The following is a 12,451-nucleotide window of genomic DNA, read 5'->3' as shown; positions in this document are numbered from 1 at the left end:
CTATAGACTGAGGTCTATTGGTTAGGAAGTCTAGAATCCAACTGCATATGGATTCCAAGTTCCAAGTATGGGTCACCATACTTGGCTGCACGTGACTTCACTTCACTTCAAATGCAGAGCTAAAGACAATGAACAACATCCTTATGTATGTGTTGTTGTCCAGATGGGTGAGGGCTGAATGAAGATCAGTGGAAATGGCATCCTTTGTCAACGTGCTCAGGTGGCAGGCAAAGTGACAGGAGTTCAGTGTAGGTGGTACACCCCCTATGATGTGTCTCAGAACCAGTTTCTCAAAGCATTCATTACAATGGGGGTGGAAGTCATTCAAGCACACTGCAGTTGAATACTTAGGCTTGCTTAGGTTGTTGTCTTCAATGTGGGGCATGTGGGGACAGTTGAAGATGTCAGGAAAGACCTGTGCCAGCTTTCCTGCACATGCTCTGGTATGCCATCAGGGCAAGTGGCCTTATGTGCATCTACTCTGCTCAGTTGAATGTATATCTGTTGTGGAAACTTAGAGGGGATGGTCAACAGTAGAAGGGTCACCATTTGTAGTGTGCTGCCTGCTGCCTTGGTCAAAGTGAGAGTAGAAGTGATTGAGCTCATCAATGAGGAAAGCATTGACGGTCGGGAGATTCCGAGTTGTTGATTTGTGGTCAGTGATGGTCTGGATGCCCTTCCACATGCGTCTGGGGTCAGAGTTGTTATGGAAGTGCTCCTCAGTGGAAAGTTTGTATGACTGTTTAGCTTTCCTAATGCCCATTTTCAGGTTGGCCCTGCCTCTGCTATAGGCCTCTGCATCACTGGATTTAAAAACAGCATCTCTTGCTTTCAGCAGTAGGTGGACCTCAGAGTTCATCCACGGTTTCTGATTAAGAAAGACTTTCACATGTATGGGGGTTGTGACATTGTCTATACAAGTGTTAATATGATCCAGGACAGGTGATGTGTAAGTGTTCAGATCTGTGTGCAAGCCCCAGGTGGCCTGTAAGGCAAACATGCTCTAGTTAGTATCTTGAAACTGGTGTTGTAGTGAAGAAACCGCCCCTCTTGCCATACCTTCGCTGTCCTCACTGATGGTTTCACACATTTGATGAGTGGCATGTACTTGGGCAGCATGAACAAAGAGAGCTGAACAGACTGACCCAAATGAGGAAGGGAATGGCCTTGTACATCTCAGCAATGTTTGTGTGAACAGGGTCAAGTGTATTATCCATTCTGGTAGAGCAGGAGACATTCTGGTGGAATTTCCGAAGTACAGTGTGACAAGTAATAATATGTAATATATGCAGTAATCGCACCAAATTTTAAAATAAAAGGCTTTACTCTTTTACTCAAGCATTCTATTTCTCTTTTTTTTTAGGTGGAATGGCTGAAGAACGATGAACCAGTCAGCACACTCGTTGACGTTAATTTTGACACACGAGCAAATCATAACCTGATTATTAATGAAGCACGACTCTCAGACTCGGGAAATTACACTTGTGTAGCCAGCAACATCGTGGCTAGAAGACGTAGCGCCTCAGCTACTGTTCTTGTTTATGGTGAGTTTTTTTTCAAGGCTTGTACTTCCAAATCCAACTTTCCATTCAATTTCCATTCAAACGTTTTACAAAAAGTTATCACAAGAATATGTGAATGGTCATGTTCTTCCATGAACTACTCTAATGAAGTGGAACAGTAAACACACAGTAATAGACAGACTATAACATACACTCACTACACCAGTATATATTTTAAAAGCCTGTTTCTCCTCATTGATCTATATGCCAATACTGGTTATAAATCATAATCTGTGGCATGCTACACGGCACATCTTTCTCATTTTTCAAACGGCTAATGGTTTAGCCTGAAAGGCATGATGGAGAAACAGGGGTATGTATCTATGAGAACTTGCTTCAGATTGGTTTTGATCAGTTGTTCAAACAGTACATCTAATGAGTTAATGATCCTTTCACCCGCTGCATATCCATGCTCTACAGATTCCAAGCACCATTAGACTAAGTATATTTTGAAGCAGATGTTAGCTAAAGCAAGCCTGATTGAGTACAGTGATGGTTTCAGACATGAGCTGTCACAACTTGCTAGATTGAGGAGCAGCACTAGTTCTTAGTGAGGTGCCTAGGCATCTTTTTCTGTTTTTTTCTCAATTATTTCCATCCATAAAGATGTAATCTGACAATACAAGGCAATACTGTTCTGCAAAAATGAATACTTTTGGCAATGTTCGTGCTCTGATTGAGCCAGATGCTGATAATAGTGTAGCACTTATCAGCCTCAGCAATGGGCATGAAAACTTTTTACCTTGTTATTTTGTAAGAGTAACTACACCTTAAAGTATTTTTGCCAAAAAAAGAAAAAAAAAGTTATAAATCTTTTATTTATAATAAGATTGAGACCTTGGAATTAGATGGTTCTGAGTTAATGTTTTAAAATATGCTATATACATGGCACTGAATATATGAGTTACATATAGATTTGAAACAAAATTGTGTATATAAAAAGTTATAAAATGTTATGAATTACTGTTAGTGAGAAATAGTAACACCAAGATACTTTTTTTTACAGTGGCAGCTCATCCATCCAAAGGGACGGATGGGGCAGAGCCCCACTGTTTATATCAGCCATTCAACTAATATTAATCTTCATAAAGCCCTAATTCACAACTTCATACATTTTAAATTCTGTTGAAATATTAATTACCTCTTTTGAGTAACCAACCATTTAAAAAATGTGAAATTTGACAGATATAAGCCGATTTTCCAATGATTTCTTTGCATTTCTAGATGTTGCACAGTTGTTTAACTCCATAGAGTTATCGTTCTTTTTTTTTTTTTTTTTAAGAAATAATTTTCCTTTCTTTTTTATAACGAATTTTTTAGGTTTATTTTGTAAGAGCCATCAAATGAGAACATAATTTCATAGATGAAACCACAAGAGCCTACATTTGGTTCCATTTTCTTCATTAAGTCTTCAGAAAGATTGTCAGTAAACAAGTGCGTTTTTCAGTGCATGTGTCTGAGAGAGACAGCCTGCAATTCTCTGGGGATCAGCTAGTTCATCGTGTATAGGATATAATTATGTATCTTTCCTATGCCATCATAATCTCACTTGTCAATCTCTGCTTTTTTCTTCCTTCATTTGTTAGTGAATGGAGGATGGTCATCATGGTCTGATTGGTCAGACTGTAGTGTGCAGTGTGGCCGGGGTTTTATGAAACGCACGCGCACGTGCACCAATCCAGCGCCGCTGAACGGTGGAGCGTTCTGCGAAGGTGTTTCAATACAGAAGAGCAGCTGCTCCTCACCCTGTCCAGGTGAGCTGGGATGTCACTCTGTGTGTCTGTGTGTCTGTGTGTGTGTGTATTTCCATTCAAAAGAGCACCGAAATTCCCAGACAGTCTCACATCACCATTTATATCTACTTCCTTCATGTCTGTCTAGACAAACATAAACAGATATAAAATAGCTCAGATAGACAGAATAATTGTAAAATAAAAGAAATCAGCTAGAACAATCAAATATTAATAAAAAAAAAAGAATTACCATGGAATGAGGCTAATTGCAGAAGGCTGGCTATGTGATAACTTCACCTTGAACCACATCGAAAAAAAAACACACGTCTTAATTCTCATCAGAAATTGAATCTTCAAAACATCCTGTTATCCAGCCAAGGCAGCCTGATCAATCAGCCACGCATTATTAATTTGTCTCAGTTGTCTGGAATGAACCCTGTCATGCTGTGTTTGTGCGTGTGTGTATTTTTTTGTGAGTGTTTGTCCAATTGGCCAATGGCTAATTTATCTCTCTATTAAATAACGCTTTTGAAGGTGTAAGCTGACTTTACTGAAGTAATTTTGTAGTGATTTGGGTTGTGTAGCACACATGAAACAATTTATATTAAATAAACTGATGATTTATCAGGTAGAAGAGAAGAAAAAACATGGGAATGAGATGTTCCCCTGTGAGCTAAATGTACAGTATGTAAATGTTGTGGGATTGAACATGGAGAGGTGAAGAAAGCAGTAGTGTTTGTATGAGTAATAAAGGAGGCTTGTGTATGGGTGTGGTTTTGTGTGTGTGTGTATGTGTGTAGTGGATGGTGGCTGGTCCGGTTGGTCTCTCTGGTCTGTGTGCAGTTCAGAGTGTGAACATTGGAGAGGTAGAGAGTGTGTAAACCCAGAGCCCAAACATGGAGGGAAGGTGTGTGACGGAAGTGCGCTGGACACAGAGAACTGCACTGGCGATCTGTGTACTCAAGGTAAGTCATCTTCATTTCCCTCCTCATTATAATCAAACATGCTTTAACATGCTTTAAAGAAATCCTAATAAATGTACATTTGGCATGAAGCATTGCATCCTCTTATCAATATGGTATGGGTGTGTGTTTTTGTGTGTTGGTGCATGTCTTTTTCTATTTGCAGATAAAAAGCTCCTGCATGATTTGAAGGTTCCTCAAGGTAAGACTTCATTTTGAAACATGTGGTTATTGAAGACAGGATGTAAGTGCATGAACTCAATATGTGTTTTATTTCAGGCAATAAAAGAAGCATCATTAAATTCTATAGCAAGGGTCAGAGAAGAGGTAGACAACAAAATACAAAAAACTTTTAAAAAATCCAGGGTCCATCAGTGTCAAATCCAGGAAGCAGAGAACAAGGCTTGGATGTAGTGGGACAGAAAGCACAATAAGACTTTGCAGGGAGGAACAGAAACACAAATAATCAAAGTGAGACACAGAATAGGTGAACACATTAGAGTAATCGACCAATGACAGGACAGAGGTGGAGACAGGATTAGAAGAGCACATGACATAACATAAACAAAGGATCAAAACAAAATGACACAAAAGCAGAATGTGTTGCGCTGCAAAATACTATGAGGGGTATTTGTGACCCTTTTTTTTTGTCATGTGTTATTTGACTTCTCAGGAAAAAAATAAAAGCATTTCAGAAGATTCTGGAATTTCATCCTTACTGTTGGCAAAATGCTGTTGCAAGCTACTTGCAGAAGGACATTTCCAAACACGGGTTGTACTTGTACAGCGTGCAGTATTAAAGAAGTGTTATGAGAATAAAATAACTTTGTGTATTTCCTTTGTTGTTGTTTTTTGTCTTTTTTTGGGCACAAACCAAATAAGCCAACACTTGAGAATAAAAAGACACAATTCAGGTGAACAGAGGGCTCTATTCACTCACTCTTGCCAGATATAACCGTTTAAAATACAGAATTACAGAGAAACACGCCAACATCTCCGGTTGGTCACTCTTGGCAACCATGAGTTCTCTAGCTCAGCCTTATTATCAACAATGAGGAAAAATTGGCTGACTATCTGTTTTTTTTTTTTTTAACTTACTAGCTTCCCATCAAAATGGGGAACAAATAGGTCCCTTACCTGTTCAGCTAGAAAAGGGCTAAAACTACATCAGTACTGAATGCTTCTTCATGTCATAGTGTAGTGTATTGAATTCTAACTCTCTCTCTCTCTCACACACACACTCTCTCTCTCTCTCTCTCTCTCTCTCTCCCCTAATTGGCTTCTGACAACCATAGTGTAGTCAGACTTATTTCATGCCTGAAGTTGTTTCATATCTGAGCTGGTGCACGACATATGCAAATTTCCTGTCAAATCCGATCCAATACCCCTGACACAGAGCTACCAGTGTTACTTTCACACTAAAAACAATTACAATGCCAACTGTAGTTCAGAACTCTGATTAAACATATCTCAAAATCAGTAATCAGTATGTTTGTTTCTATCTATCTATCTATCTATCTATCTATCTGTCTATCTATCTATCTATCTATCAATCAGCGGAGGCAGAGGTCAGCAATGATGTGGCTCTATACTCAGGCCTAGGAGGAGGTGCAGTCGCCGTGGTGATGCTGATCGTCATTGTGACACTCTATAGGCGGAGCCACAGTGAATGCGGTGTTGATGCTATTGACGCTTCTGTGCTCACTGGAGGATTCCAGTCCTTCAGCTTTAAGAGCAACACACAGGGTGAGACCATGACTTATTAACTTTGTTTACTGATTATTTAATTGATTGATTAATTATTGATTCATTAATTTATGAAGAACTCTGTCTATCTATACGTTCAAGCTACATAAAGCTACAGGATGGACGATGTGGTACAGTGTTTCTCCAATATACGCATTAATCTCACAGCACACATATAGACAGAATTCATGGTCAGGTTCCAAACTGCACAATGCACACTAAGTAGTTAACCTAAATAGTAATGACACAAGTGGAATGGTGACATACTGTTTGGTAAGGTAGTATACAGTTTGGGATGCAGTCAAAGTATACGAGCTACGTGATTGCTCAGTATTACAGAAGCGTTATGAGAATAAAATAACTTTATAGTGCACATCAATGTGATTGTCACAGTTACTGAGTTCACTCTTATAGTGATATATTGAATTCTTAACTATAGTGAGCTATTCACTATAGTGAATATTGAATCTATAACTCTCTCATTCATGTCATTCACTGTGCTCTTCTCTGTCTCCTGATTAGCTGTGGCTCCTGCCAGTCACTGTATTGACAGACTTGTTTCATGCCTGAAGCTGGGGCATGATGACATTTGATGTATATGAGCTGCCATATGATGTATGCATACAAATTTCTAGACAAATGCAACCAGACCGCCGACACAGTGTTTTACATGTCTGTGTGTGAGTGTGTGTGTGTGTGTGTGTGTGTGTGTGTGTGTGTCACACCAGAACTGTAAAGGACGGTCACACCAGAACTATAAAGTATTTTTTTTTCACCTCTGCATTTTTTTTTTTTTTTTACAAAAATCCTACAAATGTAAGATTAACTGAGAAAACAAGGTGTATCAAAAAGTCCTAGATACTGTAGATGACAAAGAGATGAGAATGAGACCTGGAAGTATTTCTGGAAGGGTCAGAAGTCTGTCAAATGTCTGAGAGATTTATGTTTTATTAAAAAGTATTATACTGATTATATGTGAATAAAAAAAAGAAAAAAAATGCAGCTAACGATGAATGAAAGCTGCTAACTGTAACCAGTTAGCATCATTTATGATAATTTACTAGCTTTCATTAATGTTTTGCCTCCAAAATATAAACTTAACTTAATCAAATGCTCATTTAAATTTGTAGGACCCAACACAATACAACAAAACACAATCTTTTATATCTGTTAATTTTGTTTTAATATTGTTTGTGTCACTGCAGGATAATAGTGCCCCAAATGGCAGTTTTCAGAAACGTAGCACTACTAAATCTCTTCACTGTGTATCTGTACAGGCAAGCACACACACACGCGCACACACACACACACACACACACACACACTGCTCTAAGTTGCTCTATTCTTCTCTGGGTAAACACTCCCAGTAGGAGGCTATGATGTTGATGGAGTTCTGTAATGGACTTTGTTTACTGAAGCAGCAGAAGAACATGCAACACACACACACACACACACACACATACACACACACACTTAAAATCCACTATCATGCACAAAACACTAGTAAACTTTACTGCGCACATCTGCACACACACACACACACATACACCATTAGATTTTTCCACAAACACTAAAGTTCACTGCCACACACTAAACTGTGCCATCACCTACTACCAAATTCTACCACCTGCTCTACTAAAATTTACGTATTGCCATCACACAGATGCACCATGAATCTCTACCACCAACAAAACTGCACTTTACTGCCATCAAACTGTTTATAATGGATGCAGACACAGGAATACACACACCATTAATTCCCTTTGCCAACATCTTCTATTCACAGTTACACAGTTCATCAAGCCATTAAACTCTACTGCTATCACACACACAAACATAAACACACACACGTGTCTTACTATTATAGTGAAAACCTTCCACATACATAATGACATAGTTAAGGCTAAGCCTACACCTCACCCTACCCTTAACTTCAGTAACCAAAAGAAATCTTCCTGCATTAAGAATTTCTTAATATATATTGTATTTATAAACATATTTTTAATGTCGGTAGAAAATAAAAATTCCATACGTGATGTACCACAACCAACAGATGTGAGTATTTAATCTGTTTATTTAAACTGATTTGTAAAATATATATAATAAAATTCATAATGCAAGATGAATGAAAGATAAAGTTAATAGTAAGTTATAGTAATAACATAGTTATACTCTATTATATTTCATCAAACACATTTCTCAGTTTTTCAGTAAAGTTGTGTGCAAATATATTCGTAGGTCAAACCAGTCTACAAATTCCAAAAGTTTTGGTACCACTCATTTTCTTTGTGCGTATGTTGATAGAAACTGTCACCTGTAAAGTACCAAGCATGTTCATGGCACAGCTGATGTACATTTAGCGACACCCACAAAACTCCATAAAAGGCAAAGATTACAGAGAGCTAAAAACAACAAAATGACAACTAAACATGACAGAGCATATCCTAAGAGCTGTATGCGCTTAGACTTCCAGTAATGCAGCACAGTCATTGTAGTGTGTCAGCTACCGTAGATGCACACTAACTCTGTCTCCTTTTAAAGGGCATCATTATTTTTTTTTCCATAATTAAATGACTAGATATACAGTATTTGTCTTAATTTACAGATTTTGGATTGCTTTCTCCCAAGCTACAGTCATAAATATAAACAGGGCTGAGTTTCACAAATTTGTGTGTAATTGAAATAAATTAGCTATTTAAACTTGACAAGCATAATTTGTATATAAAATTTGCAGTAACTCATTGCCAATGATATGATTTGAAGCTGATCAGTCGAGATCTACAGTACATTAGGATGAATCTCCTTATACGTAAATTTACACAAACTCAGTAGCTCTCATAAGATATGAATGTTTTTCTGGTACTAACTGGATTTTAATGAATACCAAATTTCATCTGTAAATGCTCTTGTGAACATTGTAATAACATAGAAGAACAGAGGACAGAAGATATTACAGCAAAGGGAAGAAGAAGAATAAAAATACTCCAACAATAACAGCAAAAATGTGTGTTAACCACTGGCATGCATCAGACCTACAAAACAATGTGAATCAGATAAGTTTATAAGATAATCAACTCTCGCAGATGTCTCTCAGGCTGTGATGCTGAATATCTCTCTCTCTCTCTCACACACACACACACACACATTAAACATGCCTTTCAGTGTGCTGTGCCCAGATTTCTGGCAAAACACTGAAGTGTCTGGCTGAGAAGATGTAGCTCGGGGATGATTTTTGTGATATTGTTGCTGTAGTACCAGAACATTTCTTCAGGGAACATTATTGAGGGAAGGTAGAATTGAATCTTCCCAGCACAGCTCATTTTATCCACTTCATACTGATCATAAACAATCTGGTGGAAGAATAAAGGAAAACTGCAAAAAAAATATCTTTGCTTTGAAATGAACTTTTTATGTTAGGAGATTGACACACTGGTGTAAACTGAGCCAGATTGCAAATCTATATCATATTCCTAAAGGAGCCATATCGCCAATTTCATGATGACTTTTCTCACTTTTACAGTTTCCTTGTCTGGGAAACTAAACACCAGTGCAATGAAGAGGTCAGATTCTTTTCTACAGAAGCAAGACATCACTCTTACTTACTCACCTCACGATGTACAGAGTTCTATGTAAAAAATTTTACCTACCTATAGTTCATTGCATAATTCTTTGTTTGCTCCCAATTCACCTGATGATGGGTGAAGATCCATTCAGGGTTGAAGGGTTAATGGGTTAATGGGTTGAAGGGTTGATGAGTGTTCATTTCAGAAACATTCGTGATGCCATGTTTGCTGGTTTTAAAGATCTTCAGCTGTTGTCCACATCGTGCTACCCTTTGATTAACACATGTCCCAGGAGCTCCCTTTCCACGTGACACTTCAGTAAAATTTTAGCTAATATACTTAAATCCTCTCATGAAGGGGACAATGAAGGTCAGGTAGAAATTGTTTCTGTTCTGAGCAAACTGGAGCAAAATAAAAAGATTTTCCAAACTACAGCAATTTTGTCTGATGTGTTTCAGGTAAGCCCTTGTAGCCAGCGAATCATGTCTTAGCCACAAAGACAGTAAAGGAAGGGACTTGAACTTTTCCTCAGATAAGATAAGTCACAAAGTAAAAGGTTGAAGAATTAAATTTATACCTGTTGAATTCTCAATCCCGATTGGTCAGAAGGTGTTGTTTGATTTTCTATAACAGCACAGCTCTGACAGTAGCACTACAACCGATTAAACAATATATAGTTGTTGATATGGTGAATATCTTGTAATCTTTATTTAGCATTTTTTTGAAGGAATCAAGTGGTAAAGTTGTAACTTTAGGCTTTCTGCTCCTGGAAAGTCCTCAGGACAGGTTGCTTTGTGCTTTATGAATTATTTTTTTGAATTATTATTAAATTGAAGAGAGAGAAAAACTGAGGCTGCAAGCGATAACAGGAACTACCTTGTTTCATGAACATTAAATGTAACTATTAATGGATAAAAGTTTCATTCTTTAATAAATATATATTGTAATCACTTGCAAATTATGTGGTTATAAGATAAATAAAACACTTAGGGACATGCTTTTATTGGAAAATAATCAGCTTCAGGGTGGTAAAGGATTATATTCCTATAACAATTTACCCATTGTGTTTTATTCCATCCATAGTCAACATTCCATTTGGGCATTTCACATGGAACACAAATACATATTTACATAAAGTTTAAGTTAAAGAAGTGGTTCAGCTATTATTATTAAGGCATATGAGCGGTGTTTAGCCAATTTATTATAGTATCTTTGTGCAAGGATCTGTACTAACCCAGAATAATTTCCCTTGTCAATTTCCATACTCTCCATTCATATATTTCATGCTTGCATTGTTCACACAGAATCTGAACCCAACTCGTAACAACTTCTTGACAAAATATTTCATGGAGCTTGCAAGAACGCATTTTTATGTCTGATATGCTTTGACCTGGTCATCATCCAGAATGGCCATATCTATCAAAAATGAGCTGGAGAAACCCTGAGAACTGGATTTCTAGGCAGAAATATTAATGCAGATATCTAAAAATCTGTCATGCTTTTCAAAGGATGATGGAGTTAGGTTAAGAATATGGCAATCCTTTTCTTTTAGGGTGGTACTTAGTTGAGCTGTGCCTCAACTGTTTTCTTTTCTGACTAACATGTTTTGTGGTTAGCATGTTTGCCTCGTACCTCCAGGGTTGGGGGTTCAATTCCCACCTCCGCCCTGTGTGCGTGGAATTTGCATGTTCTCCCAATGCTTTGCTGGTTTTCTCCAGGTACTCCGGAGGAACCACCCCCCCCCCCCCCCCCCCCAGTCCAAAGGCATGCATTGTAGGCTGATTGTCTGTAGTGAGTGAGTGTGTGAGATTGTGCCCAGCCATGAATTGGCACCCCATCCAGGGTGTCCCCTGTCCTGTGCTTCAAATCCCCTAGGATAGGCTACAGGCACCCTGAGATCCTGTGTAGGATAAGCGGTACAGAAAATGGAGGGATGTTTTGTCTTCACACACACACACATATATATATATATATATATACTTTTGGGACTTCAGCTAAGCAACAGGAAGCATAGTGGGTTCCTCAGCCACTGTTCAATAAAAGAGCTGTTAATGTTTTATTCTTATGGCACAACAATTTGTCATCAATTTCTGGTCAACTGGTTTCTATTAAATTTGTTGTTGTTTTGTTGTTGTTAGTTGTAGTAGTAGTACCATGACAGTGTGTCCCTGTCCCAAGCTAATTTCCTCTTCTATCACTCAATACTGCTCCTCTCCAGGTAACACATTACTGATGAATCCAGGTCGCTCTGTGTCATATTCAAGCCCAATGTGTTTTCCTGACTCGGTGGATAAAGAGCTCATTTTCCACCCACTACCTGATGTCAAAGTCAAAGTTCACAGCTCCTTCATGATGTCGCTAGGTGTGTCAGAGGGAACAGCCCCTCACTCAAAAGCTCCACACCTTACATTTCCCCATGATGGTATGATTGAGGGGAGAAGCAGGAAAGCAGAGTTTCTGGTGGTTCCACCCACTAGCATGCCAATACTCAAGACCAGTGGGCACTTTGGGCACAATGGAGGTCGACTTGTGCTGCCACACACAGGTTTGTATGTGTGTGTGTGTGTGATTCATCAGAGAAAAGTGTGTATGCACATATACACTGCTCATGTCTATATATGTACAGTGTATTGGTACAAATGTCACGAGTGTGTGTGTGTGTGTGTGTGCACGTGTTTGCAGGTGTGAGTTTGCTGATTCCTCATGGGGCAATTCCAGAGGACACTAGCTGGGAAATGTACATGAGCATCAATCAGGAAGTCACCTGGTAGGAATACATACACGCACACACGCGCACACTCACACACACACATACACACACACACTAGATTTAACTGTTGTTTTATTGTTTAAATCCCATTATGCTAGCATCTGTGTATTAGTGT

General features: G+C 38.4%; 1 protein-coding gene across 1 annotated transcript in view; it reads left to right on the top strand.

Moving 5' to 3' along the window:
• unc5da (unc-5 netrin receptor Da) overlaps positions 1 to 12,451 on the top strand; it is a 181,403-nt gene that overhangs the window by 150,856 nt on the left and 18,096 nt on the right. The window contains exons 5-11 of the mRNA XM_053240305.1: positions 1,364 to 1,544; positions 3,149 to 3,316; positions 4,096 to 4,260; positions 4,424 to 4,459; positions 5,815 to 6,003; positions 11,785 to 12,111; positions 12,249 to 12,333. Of these exons, the coding sequence (XP_053096280.1) occupies positions 1,364 to 1,544; positions 3,149 to 3,316; positions 4,096 to 4,260; positions 4,424 to 4,459; positions 5,815 to 6,003; positions 11,785 to 12,111; positions 12,249 to 12,333 (1,151 nt within the window). The remainder of the gene's footprint in view (positions 1 to 1,363; positions 1,545 to 3,148; positions 3,317 to 4,095; positions 4,261 to 4,423; positions 4,460 to 5,814; positions 6,004 to 11,784; positions 12,112 to 12,248; positions 12,334 to 12,451) is intronic.

Source organism: Pangasianodon hypophthalmus, chromosome 15, assembly GCF_027358585.1.
Source record: "Pangasianodon hypophthalmus isolate fPanHyp1 chromosome 15, fPanHyp1.pri, whole genome shotgun sequence".
Lineage (NCBI taxonomy): Eukaryota > Metazoa > Chordata > Actinopteri > Siluriformes > Pangasiidae > Pangasianodon > Pangasianodon hypophthalmus.
Note: the sequence above shows the minus strand (reverse complement) of the source record. Positions and strands in the feature narration are given on the sequence as shown.